The sequence below is a fragment of the Colletotrichum gloeosporioides genome, assembly GCF_011800055.1.
Source record: "Colletotrichum gloeosporioides strain Lc1 chromosome Unknown consensus_71, whole genome shotgun sequence".
In the NCBI taxonomy this organism is placed as follows: domain Eukaryota; kingdom Fungi; phylum Ascomycota; class Sordariomycetes; order Glomerellales; family Glomerellaceae; genus Colletotrichum; species Colletotrichum gloeosporioides.
In genome coordinates, this window is record NW_025544716.1 from 486,660 (window position 1) to 499,024 (window position 12,365).

Consider the following 12,365-nt stretch of genomic DNA (forward strand, 5'->3'; position numbering starts at 1 on the left):
GTTGCGTCATGGGCTGGCTGGAATGAAAGAATGGCAATTGCCGCGTTTCTTTTTCCCTTTCCCGTGGTTCGAGAAAACGAGTAGGATTAGGAGCTAGTCGCAAGCGGAAGTGGTGATGAGTTGGCTTGGTGGTGATTGGGATGGAGATTGGAGGGCTGGCCAAACTGGAGCTGATGGAAGCTGACTGCTGCTTTCTGGAAGCATTCTTCAGTGGCCAGTAATGGCAATTCGGAGTCTCGGGGTCTGAGTGGCTTGCACTCTGCAGTCATGGAAGGTGTTGGCTGATGAATGACTGCAAGTGGTGTGCCTCTGTTGGTGAAGGTGATTTGCTGAGGGCAGTTATCAAAGTCGCTGGGATGAGAGAGAAAAGTGCAGGGAGGTGAAGCACCCCCTGCAGCAGCGCAATCTTCCGGCTCTCTCGAGGCATGTCCGGTGATGTCGAGGAGATGTGCTCAAGTTGATTAGGCTGCAGCAGGCTTGAAACGCAGTGCTGGTGGTTGCAAAGTGGTGTTTGTCTGATGGATAGACGAGGTGGCGTGTATCCGTGCCATGTGCAGCGTGGCATTACGGCTTATTGAACAGCAAGTAAGGTGCACACCATAGTCAACCTGAGGTAAGTGAAGGTGTTCCAGGGAAATGGAATAGATCCGAACCTTACTTGCTGGATAGTACCGCAGAGGAGGTGAGCAAGGGCCGGGAAGGCGGTGGAAGTGGGAGTAGGTGTTCGCGGGAGGTGGGAAGAAAACAAGGGTCCATCCCTCTGGATACCTGGGCTGCGGCGGCATCGATCCAGTCGGCTGAATTGATGCATCTGGATGTTGGAGAAAGTAGAGTTTCCGGCGGGAGACTGACTTCTGTTTCTTGTGGTAGCCGGGAACTGGACCGGGGAATGGTAGCCAATGTCAACCCAAGGCTGCATTCGTTTCGCAATTGCAGTGTTTTCTGGGAGCATCGTGGGAGCAGAGATGAGGGCACCACGATTTGAGTTTGGGGGCACCAGACGGATATCGAATAGACGAGAGACGAGAGACGAGAGGCAGTGGCAGTGGCAGTGCTTCCACCTAAGGTATTGTCGCTAATGAGGTTCGGTGAAGAGCGACCAGGGCCCTGGGTGCGTGGGTGACTGCCTTGCTTTGCCAAATACGCAGTAAAAAGATACGTATTGGATGAGTCACGTGATGCTGTTTAAGTGTTTTGCCTTCTTGTTGATTGCTTCAGGCAAGGAACGAAGGAAGGAAGTCGCTGGACGCTGGACTCGAGCACTTTCCCTGAAGCAACGACGCAACTTGCAAGTCGGAGGGAACCTGCCAAGCCTGAAGCAGGTCGCTCGCTCTGCTCTGGTCACTGAGAGGTACGTCCTGTCGGGCGGACAGGTATCTGTACGGCTGCCCGGGCAGTTGAACTCACTGCAGGGAAGGTAGGTGTACGAGTGCTCATTGTGAAGCCCCCAACTCCCGCCAGTACGCAGTACAGGTACCCGGCCTGAGAGAAGGCAACCCCCAACGGCGCTGCAGCGTCGTCGGGATGAGGTACCGACCACCACCACCACCACCACCACCACCACCACCACCACCACCACCACCACCAGCAAGAAGAAGGCGCCCCCCTGCCTCGCTCTTGCCAGGTTCCCCCCACGCTTTCCCCAATAATTCCCTCCACTGATCAAGCTTCACTTCAATCATTTCCGTGACACCGCATGAAGCCAAAAACCCGCCCATCGCAACTCGCCCTAGCCTGTGTCGTCGGCTTCGTTTTGGCCATCGTCAGTCCTTCTCGCAAACGCAAGAGTCGCAAGAGATGCACATGCACTTACCGCCAGTCTGGTATGTGGAAAACGGATCGGATTCAACTGACGCAATCCGCGCCAAATCACGCAAGGAGCCAACACCACGCGATGCCCAACCCGGCAGTGGCCATGCCTCGCCAGCTTCACATAAAAAACACCCATCGATTTGTGCTGCCGATCTTCCACGCAAATGGCTGACCGCCCTGTTCCTGTCCTTGTTCCACCACCTTCACGTGTTTGCCCACTAGGCATTCGCCGCACCAGAGAGACACCACGCGCGGACTCGATGGCTGGATGGCTGGCCGGGCTCTCCTCCCCTGCCCCCTCAGTCCAAACCAGCCCTGCCTGCTCTTGTCCAGGCTCTCCAGGGTCCTGCGTCGATGACGGTCGACCACGAGTCCTTGTTGACGGGTCCCGCATCTCCCGGCATCCCCTTCTCTCCACGGGAAATACCACCTCGCTGATTGGGACGCTGAACGGAGCTCGTTCCTGTTCCCATTCCTTCTGGATTCAACGCTGCTGACAGATGAGGCCTGCCTATCTGGTCGATCCCGCTTAAGAGGCCCGGACGGAGCCACGGAGCCTGCCCTGCACCTGTTATCATCGTGGCTGGCAGATGCTGCCAACTGTATCCAAAGGCATCATCCGTCCGGGGTCAAGACGGGCAGGGCAGGGCATAGCACACACGGCCCCGGGTCATCGACACGGAACTGATCTTGGCATCCATTGATATCAGATCCCTTCCACAGCGTCAACTGACGGGTCCCAATGCCACCGGCCGGCCGTCTGTCTTTCCACGGATGGAACGAACCGACCGAGAGGGTGCCTGTGCCCGTCTTCCAGGGGTCCCTCGCAGCTCTCCTGCATCGACCACCACCACCACCACCACCATTACCACCACCACAATCAATCACATCTCTCGCTCCCACCCTTGGCCCCTCGCCGGCCACAGACTGTCCCAAGCCTGGCAGCAGCTGTCGTGCCTTAACCCGAAAGGGCAGCGTGCCTATTTCTGTTTCCTTTTGCCTTTATCTCTGGGCCATCCTCGGACGCCTAGTGGTGGCGTCGCCCACTAAACTCGTCTCGTTATCGCACGCCAATGCTACCAAGACGTCGAAACTCGCCGGGCTGCCCGTCTGGGATTCCCTCGGGTTGGCACTTGCTACCACCCTCTCCCAGTCTTCAAAGTCCACTCGATCATGGATGTGACCCCGTTGCGACCCCCGGCTCTCCTCCCAATCTCTTCATCGTAGCACGATGGGAACGATGTTCGGCACATCGGACATCGGACTGTATTGATTTTCCCACAGCACCCACCTCACTTGAAGGGTTCGGGGGTCGGGTCTGCGGATAGTCTTTGGTCTGAGAGCGAGCCTGAGAAACCAAAAGACAGAGACACAGAGAGAGAGACAACCACGAGAGAACAGTGTCTAGTGGCTGCTTCTCCCGGGATGAGCACTGGTTTTCTCTCATTTTGGCGCAGCCCATCCCAATCCAAGACCGTCTGAACCCAGGCAAGCCAGCCTGTCAGGGGAGGACAGACTAAACAGACCGGCCGAGACAGCGAGATTGAAGAGTGCAGGTGTAGGTGTGTACTTCTGGAGTGTACCCTACCTACCAGGGGACTAGGTGTGAATTCCCCTCAATTGCAAATCACCTCAGCTTCTTTCTCTTTCCTCTGAGACTCCCCTCACACTTTATCCTTCCCTTCACCTTCTCTCACTTGTCAACCTTTTTCTCGACTTGCGACGACGGGGCTGTCAAGAGGAGACGACGACGACGAGGAGCACCACCACCCTCGCATCGAAGAGGAGAAATAAACCCATTCAACTGCCGAGATCCTCTTGCCTCACTACTGTCAGATAAACACCACGCCGACATATATCCAGCCGCTGCCTTCCCGCTTCCTTCATCATCCCGTCCGATTTCTCGGGCCCAAACGCGCGACGAGCCACGAGAGACCGCCCGCCAGACGGCTAGCAAAACCAGCCTCTTGGTGCACCAGTACCTTATTCGACAGGACACGGACAGACATAACAGAAGCATATCTGCTCTCCACATAGACGCCGTTCATCACATCGACGTTTCTCCTGACTCCTTACAAGGCTTCTTTACTGCTGTTCCTCTTGCCACGCCCGCACTAACGAAGATCCCGTGTCGGATCACGTCAAGTTGGATGCAGGTCCAACAGTCGAGCACCGCAAGCCACGTCCCACGGCTCTTCTGATAGAGTGAACCCTGCTCTGGACCCCAAACCCAAGCCAGCCTGGCCTTGCCGGTCGGAGGCATTCCATCGCTGCCACCGATACTTAGCTGCAGCATCGCCCTCCCCTTATCGAACTTGCCCATCCTTTCATACTCTTTTCTCGTTTCCGCGTCGCGCACAGCGCTAGATCCCAGGCCCCGGCCGCCTGGAAATCTTACCTCCACCTCCCGCACTTTTCCCCATCCTGACTACGATACACTCCTTTCCTTTCTTCTTTATTTCTCGCAATTCCATACCATCGCAAAATACCGCATCACGCTGAGTAAAACGCTCAGTCGCTCGTACAAAGACCTGCAACCAGCCCGATATTTCTGTTGGAATTGAATTCGACTCTTACCCTTCCGAGACCGAGAGACTTCGACAGCCGGGACCATGGCCTCAAATGGTTGGCCCGGGGCCGACGGCTCCCAGCAGTCCGCGAACGTGTCGCCCACGCAAAGGGTCCTTGACGGGCAATTGATCAAGCACCTTCTCACCAGATATGGTGCCGACGAATTGAGTCGCCTGATTCAGGAGACTACTACCACTCGTGGGTTCATTACTTTTCTTTTGGTTAATCCTGACGTCCAACTAATTGCAATTCAGCTTCCGATGGCGCGTCTATTATTTCATCTACACAGTCGTCCATCCTGTCTGACGAGTCCAGCGTATGGGACACGCAAAGCATACGCACCTTTTCCGACACATCTTCCATCACCGGGAGTATCATGTCGAATGTTTCTCGTGGCACTTCCAAAATTCTAGGGAGACGCAGCCAGAGCAGCAGCGCTTCTGCTGCCGCTCAAGCTCAGGCGGCGCAGACCCAAGAGCAACAGTCGTGGGACTCGTCGACTCCTGAAGCAGCATCAAGCACCTCAAGTGCATCCAAGCAGAAGGGGGCTTTCATGTGCGGCTTCTGTAAAGAGGAGGACATTACCAAGACCTGCACGAGGAAAAACGATCTGAAGAGGCACATCGAAGACTTCCACAACGTCAACGCGCAATGGTTCTGTCGTCACCGTGGCTGCCAGATGGTGTTTGATTGGCAAGGCGCCTACAAGACGCACTTGAAGCAAGCACATGGTGGTTCTAGGATGTCTCTCGACGAAGCCAAGGTCAACCTCTGCCCGCAGGTCGTGTTTGCCTGTGGCTTCGACAATTGTCTGCAGGTGTTCGAGGCCCAAGGAGACTCCGACGCCAGCTCAACCTTTAAGGAATACGTCAGCCACGTGGTGAAGCACTTTGACGAAGGTACCAACAGCGGCGAGTGGTCGTATTCGGCAAGGATACGCAATCTTCTGCGCCAGAGCCAGGTGCAATCTGCGTGGAACGAATCGATGTGGAACGAAGCCTCGAGAACGTCGCTGCAATGGAACCCCCAGACGTCTGGAATCTTGAGGAAGAGACTGGAATGCCGGCACATTGGCGATCTCAAGCTCCTCATCCAGTACGCTTTCCTTCTTGGTACTGACGCCAGCAGCATTGGCAAATTCCGCGAGGACTTCATCACTCCCGTCGCCGACACGTGCACAATGCACATGTCCGGTCACCGATCTAGGCAGCAAAGCATAGCGCCTCCCGAGCCGGCCGATCCCTTCTCGTTCAAGATCTCGCGCGGAGCAAACCCCCAGCTGGCTGCTTACATGGCCTCGCAGCGAAGAGTCTATGTGCCGAGACAGCAGCGGGTAGTACGGCCTCCGCAGCTCCACCATCCTCACCAGCAAATGCAGACGTCGAGTGCGATGGCCAGCCAGACACGACTATCGCATTCCTCACAATCAAGCCACCACAGCCAGAGCCACCAAAGCAACGGACAAAATCACAGCACGCTCGGACATTTCTTTCAGACAATGCCCGAGGCACAGATGTTCGACCCGAACGGTGCAAGCCAACAGTTTGGTAACAACAGCAACATGCATCACAGCGGCATCATTGCGGACGACATGCAGAGTTTACGGAGCATGGCCGGGGGCACGCCCGAACAAGACGTGGAGATGCAGGATCCAGGAATGATGACGGACTTTTCGTCGTCATACGTCCCTCACGCCAACCTGACAAGCCCCTCTATGTCAGGCAATCCTGATGGATTCTTCCCGCCGGGACAGGCCTACTGAGAGCCTTGAGGCCGACCGACGATTCGCCAGCAAGCTTACCAACCATGTATCAATAACACTGTATGACTACGCAAACCACAGCTTCGTCTCGCGCATGAGATGTTTTCCTTTTTTTTTTGGACTTTTTTCTTCTTCGGCGTTTCCAGCAAGACTATATACCCAATAACAGTCGACCGCCGTTATTTCCTTTTCAACTACAGCTACTACTATCTTGGATGACGAGGGACGGGCGAAAGAGGAGGATTGTACATTACGACGAATCTCTGGGAACAAGGTCATCCAGGACGGCCTCTATTACGAGTGACAAGAGCACATAAAACACGGTCGAGCTCTTTTTAGAGAGACGGGACGAAATGGCGGAAGCATGGACGCAGGCGGAACGGGTAGGGGAGGGCAAGGATTCACGGTAGCATCAAGGGAAAGTGTATGCCATGTTGCACATTATACCCATAAGGCGTGGCTGGAATCGATCTATTTTCTTCACAAATGAAGCAATTTACATTGAACCACATATTTGGACGAGCATTATTCGAGAATCTAATGACTGCAGCGGTGATAAGTGACGACGATATTCGAAATGCAAGTCTCTTTACACATGACACAGGTGGGCAGATAATGCCGCATGTTTGCAGGGCGAGCACATGAGACGTTCCTAATAACAACGCACGATGAGGGAGGGAGATTCACCCGTGGAACTCGATCCACGGAAACTCAATTCACGCCCTACGCCGACGAGTTGAGATAATCTGGCAAAAACGGTCCGATGTTTACAGCGTCTATTACTGCATCGAGAACGGACGCCGCGCGTCCAACAGCTCTCGTCTAAAGAAACCGACTCAGTCGAGGACATGAACAGTCTAGACGGACTGTCATGAAGAAGCAGACAGTGAGCAGGTAAGGTGAGGCAATCGAGTCATGTGGGAGGGTCGCATGGTTACAGGAGCCAGGTCCCTGGACTGGGGCACTGGAAGGAGGTTGAGGGATCTTGTCTGCGACGGCAGTGACACCACGTGGCACCCCCGGCCTCCGGAGTGCGGGAGGGAAAGGACGAGGGCGAAGATGGCGGATAGGCAAGGGGAAGGAAGAGGAAGAGGAAGGTGGTGGAGTAAATACGCAGTCAGTGAGGTAAGCGGAAACTTGGGCCTTGCGGATCTTGTGCGTTGTGAAGCGCACTCGGTCTTGTAAGAGAGGATATACGGCATCGGATGAAGTCAATTAAAGCCCTGAAGTTGCGACTGTGTGATGCGCTGGGCCCAGCGGAATCCGAAGATCGGGCTGACTGACGGTGCAGGTGCAGGTATGATGTTGAAGGATGCAGGGGTGCAGGTAGGAGGAGGAGAGAGCGTTTTGACGGTTATCTCTACGAGGCATGGGGGCACCGTTTCATCTGTGGGAAGAGCGGCTCATATCTTGACGGGCATCCCGTTTGGCGTATCGAAGTGCGAGGTGAGGGGTGCTGGGTGGATGGTCACTGGTGTAAGGTACGCGATTAAGAAAGGGCATGGGGGGAGATTGGCTCAGGACCGGGTGCATGACTTGGGACTTGGAGGATGGGGGAGGATCACCGAGTTCGGGTGTACCCGCGTTACGTTGGAACAGGGCGATGAGACGAGAATGCTCCGCTTAAGCGGTGTTAAAGTTTTTTTGGTGTTGCTGGGGTGAGGTGAGGTGGTTTTCTGCCGGATGTGGGAGGAATACGTTGTTATTGATGATGCCTGCCAGCTGTCGAGGGACATGGACTCTGGTGGTGATATTTGGGAGTGGAGCAGGAGGGCGGACGACGGAGAGGATCACGATGGGGAGTGCCGGACTTTGCACCTGGGTTTGCCGGACGGCTTCTGTGGGGAGGGAGCAGGAGCATGGAAGGTTGATTGTGGACGCCGGGAAATCGGGAGACGGAGGGTGCCCCGGGGGTTGGGTGATTGATGATGGGTGATGGGGATTTTCTCCAGGGCGTCCATCTCTATCCGTAGCACGTCAGCGCATCCCAGCAGCCGGCAAACGCCCCACAGCGCACCAGGACTGGACCCCTCAAACACCGATCCCCGGCCTACAGTGTTTTCTGTCTGTACCTGCGTTACGGATAGCTTGCCTGGGAACCTAGTCCCCGCACATAAACCAGCCCCGCGATGCACCGCGAATGATGGATGCTTTCACTGCTCTCCATTGGCAGAGAGACAGGGCACACTGAGAGAGTGCGTGTCGATAGGTGCAAGTGCGTGGTTGGCGGTGTTTGTGGAGGCGACGCCGCCGTTGGTGAGGCTGGAAAGAGTGGTGGCGACTGAGGCATGGGGCGTTGGTTCCTTCCATTCTGATTAGGCTCGGAAAGGCAGGCATTTCGTCGAGCTTTCCTGCAAAGTCGAAGAAGCTGGCAGCTGCCCCTTCTGGTGGACGTTTGAGGCTTGCGCCCGGGGAGGGGTTCTTGTGGCGGACCGTGTTTTTCCACTTTGTTCCATCGTCGCTACCTGCACCACCTAACCCTACCTTACCTCCAGCTAGCTAGAAGGCACCCTCGAAGCTGTGGCTCCTGCCCGAGATGGGAAAGAAGGAACATCTTGCATCGTGCTATCCACCGACGCGGTGGCATCCAACGTCAACACCGCAGCAGTAGTCGCCCTCTTTCCAACGGTCACCTCGCCTTAGCCAACCTCTCAAACACCCGGCACCCGGCCTCCAACCCCTCCGGCTCTTTCTGGCCGTCGTCGCGTGACCTGACTTGATGCCACGGAAAACCTACACCTTTTTCGCGCCTCGGATCATCGTCTCCCTTACGCTTCTCCAGATCTTCCCGCTCAGCCGCGAACAAAGAAGAAGGTTGCGAATCGCCAGCCGCTAATCTTGGCCTGTAGCTTGACTACCTTGGAGGCAGACAAAGAAGACGCGCGGGAGAGCGACACACGCAACCTGACCGAGTCCACCATGGATGCTCATCCTGGGACTGGAGCAGGCCCCTCTTCTCTCGCCCGACTCGGCCCCGGCCGGCGCGAGACTCGAAAGACACTCACACGACGAACCACATCCAGATGCCAAATCATACACTCCCAATCACTCACTTACGCGAAAAAGGAACATCGCCCTGCTAGACCGCTCCCAGCGTCCTTACGAGTTACCACAAGGCCCTTACGACAGCAGGGACGCGCATCTCCTGGCCCAATAGCCCCCCGACGTCGTCATACGCTCCTCCACCCAGCTGCTGCATCCTTTGTTCTAGCGCCCTTCTAGAAGCCGGCTAACGAGTCTTGGCTTTTGCTAGCTGGGCTGCACAGCCTCCATCCCAGGCTCCCCCACCAGTCATTGCAGTCAGACAGGAGGGACCGTCATCCGGACATGACGAGAGACGTGCAAGGAAGAAATGCATGTGTCTTGAGCCCTGCGGCATCTGGTTCGCCAACAACGCACCAGACAAGATTGGATCAGCAATGTGTCTTCCATTTTCCAGCCGCGCTGACGCCGGTCGGACCGTGGCGTATGCAAGAGTTCCTGTCCACCTGTCTCTAGAGGTACGAAAAGGCACAACGCACTCGCAGATCTGGCCAAACCGGGGAATTCACGACGTGGGCTGCAGATTCATTCCACCCCCTGCCGACCCGGCTGCCTGCGGCCGTGATTTGCTCCTTGTGAGATGAAGCATCTCACCCAAATCCACGATTTGAACATTTCTCAGCGAACGGGAGGAGGCCAAGAAGAAACGAAGGAACACCCATTCCCCAGCCGCCCACCTTCTCGAAGCCTTCCGCGAAGGGCAAGGAAGGCAACCATGTGAACCCCGGCAGCGCAGTCTTCAGTCCTGAGTCTTGCGCCCGCGCTAATGCGAAAAGAGGCGTCACAACACCACTCACAACCATACAGCGGCGGCGCTACCATCACCCAACGACACGCCAGAACATTTCCACGGCTTCCTTACCCCAATGTTCGCCACACACCGCTGCACCCGCCGTCCCTGGGCCCGGCTGCCCTGCGCGACGACCCAGCCCTTTGACGTCGTCGCTTGGCGAGGGTACTAAACCTCGACTCGCTGCCCTTTCTGACGCACTTTTGGATACTTTTTGTCGGTTTATTCCAGCCGTGAGGATCACTCGATCACTACATAACAACGGTCTTTCTCGCATCAGATCCGGGATCTCGTCACACCCGTTATATCCATCCCTTCGTTTGGTCCGCGCAACGTTGGACACTAACTGACAAACACCGCATCCACCCATGTCAATATAAAACAACGACTTCAGTCTCGTCATCGGCTCGGCTGAGCTGAGCTTCGACTCAACGACAAGATGTTTTCCGCACAGCCCAACATGTCTGCAGAAGACATCCAGATCCTCCGCGATCTTTCGGCGCGCTACGGTACAAACAGCCTCACTTACACACTACGAAACATCACATCTCCAGCCCCAACATCAGCACCAGCCCAGCCCCCCCTTCGCAGCTCTGCTCTCTCCACAACAACCTTTGGCTCCAATGCGCCTTCTCTGACATCGTCCGGCCCCTGGTCTACCTCGTCGGCCTCCGTCTGCGACGATGCCGCCTCCATGTCCGGCTCCTTCTTCTCCCCAGCCTGGGATTCTGAGCCGGCCTTCCTCCTCTCCCCCGACACACCCTCGCTCTCCGGGTCGGATTGGCTCGACAGCACCCAGATCTCTCCCTGCACCAGGACCTGCCCTCAAAAGTCGGCCGCCCGCAAGCCGATAGAGTGCCCCATGTGCGCCGTCTACGATGTCCACGTCGGCTTCGGCCGCAAGTCGGACTTCAAGAAGCACCTCCTCACTTTCCATCACGCAAACGCCCTCTGGGTATGCCCTCACCCGTGCTGCCGCATGGTCTTCGACTTTGAAAAGGCATACATCGCTCATTTCAAATCCGAGCACGGCGACAACTGTCCCCCGCCAGACACCACAAAACAGGATCTTTGCCCGCAGGTCGTCTTCGCATGCGGCTTCATCGGCTGCAAGGAAGTCTTTGAATCAACCTCCGACGTTGATGCTTCCTCCACGGCAGAGACATTCTTCGACCACCTCGCAGGCCATTTTGACAAGCGCAGCGCCGCCTCGGAGTGGACCTACTACCACCAGGTCCAGAACCTCTTGCGCCAGAGGAGTCTGAAGGACGAGTGGAAGCACACCCTATGGGACAAGTCGGCCCGCAACCAGCTGCGCTGGCAGCCCAGAAGTTCGGGCGACCTCAAGAAGCTCCTCGAGTGCAGGCACCTCCTCGACGTCCCTCGCATCCTTCACGCGGCTTGGACCCTCGGCCAGACCTCCTTCTCCTCCCCGGAACACCCCGCTCCTGAGTTTCCCGGCGCCGCGTCTCGCCCACTTCTGCACACCTGCGCCTTCTCCTCCAAGGGCCACTCTGAACTTCAAGTCACGCAGCAGCCATCTACGACCGGCCCGCAGACCCTCTTCACCCTGCGACGCTTCCTCTTCCCCGTCAATCACGCGACCGTCTCCCACCCGCCGCCGCGCTCCATCCCCGAAGAGCCCGATTCCCTGGAATACCCTCACCCTGGCACGCCCATGGTCCTCCCCGAGAGGGACGATTGGTCTGCCAACGTTGTCCTCGGCCCCCCTGAGGACGAGCAGCTCTTCGACCCCATGCTCTACCCCTCCACTCCCAGTCACGAAAACCCCATCGCGCCGTGGAGCCAGAGCATGGGCGATCTCAGCCCGACGGCCGACAGTGATGGCTCCTCTGGACCGCTGCTGCAGGTCCCCACGACGACGAAGCAGAAGCGCCATCTCAGCTGGGGCAAGCGCAGTCTCGAGAACCTGAGGCTCAAGAGGAGGGGCGGCGTCGAGGACCGCGGCGCGGCGTTGCCTGCGTGGATCTGAGCCTCGCCCCAGTGCAGCTTCCGTTGCTCACATCCTCCCTTTTCTGCAGATTAGGGATCACCCTAACCCGGAACCGTTTTCCCCCTTTCATTGTTCATATGACGAAAAAAATGTATTATCTAATGTCTCATGACTGACGGGCGGCGCGCCAAGATAGACTTGTCTTTTTTCCCATCTTCCCTTTGTCTTTTCAATTTCTTTGATGTTATTTATAAACCATAGACCACCCACTAGACTAGACCTTGATACCCATCGAGACACACTCACCGAAGCCGGCCACCGCGGCGGACCGTGTCTCGTTGATAGAGCCGGCCCCTTCTAGCCTTCGACCGAGTGTGGTTCACGGCGGGAGGGGGTTTGATGAGATATGAAGCATACCATATAGACAAATAGAT

At 56.5% G+C, this 12,365-nt stretch overlaps 1 protein-coding gene across 1 annotated transcript; it reads left to right on the forward strand.

Moving 5' to 3' along the window:
• Window positions 1-4,424: 4,424 nt before the first annotated feature.
• On the forward strand, window positions 4,425-11,970 carry GCG54_00010314 (uncharacterized protein; the record flags this gene model as incomplete). The annotated part of the gene is made up of 3 exons (XM_045410239.1): window positions 4,425-4,581; window positions 4,638-6,067; window positions 10,432-11,970. 3 exons carry the CDS (start codon window positions 4,425-4,427, stop codon window positions 11,968-11,970), a joined length of 3,126 nt encoding a protein of 1,041 aa, XP_045260194.1.
• Between the last annotated feature and the right edge of the window lie 395 nt (window positions 11,971-12,365).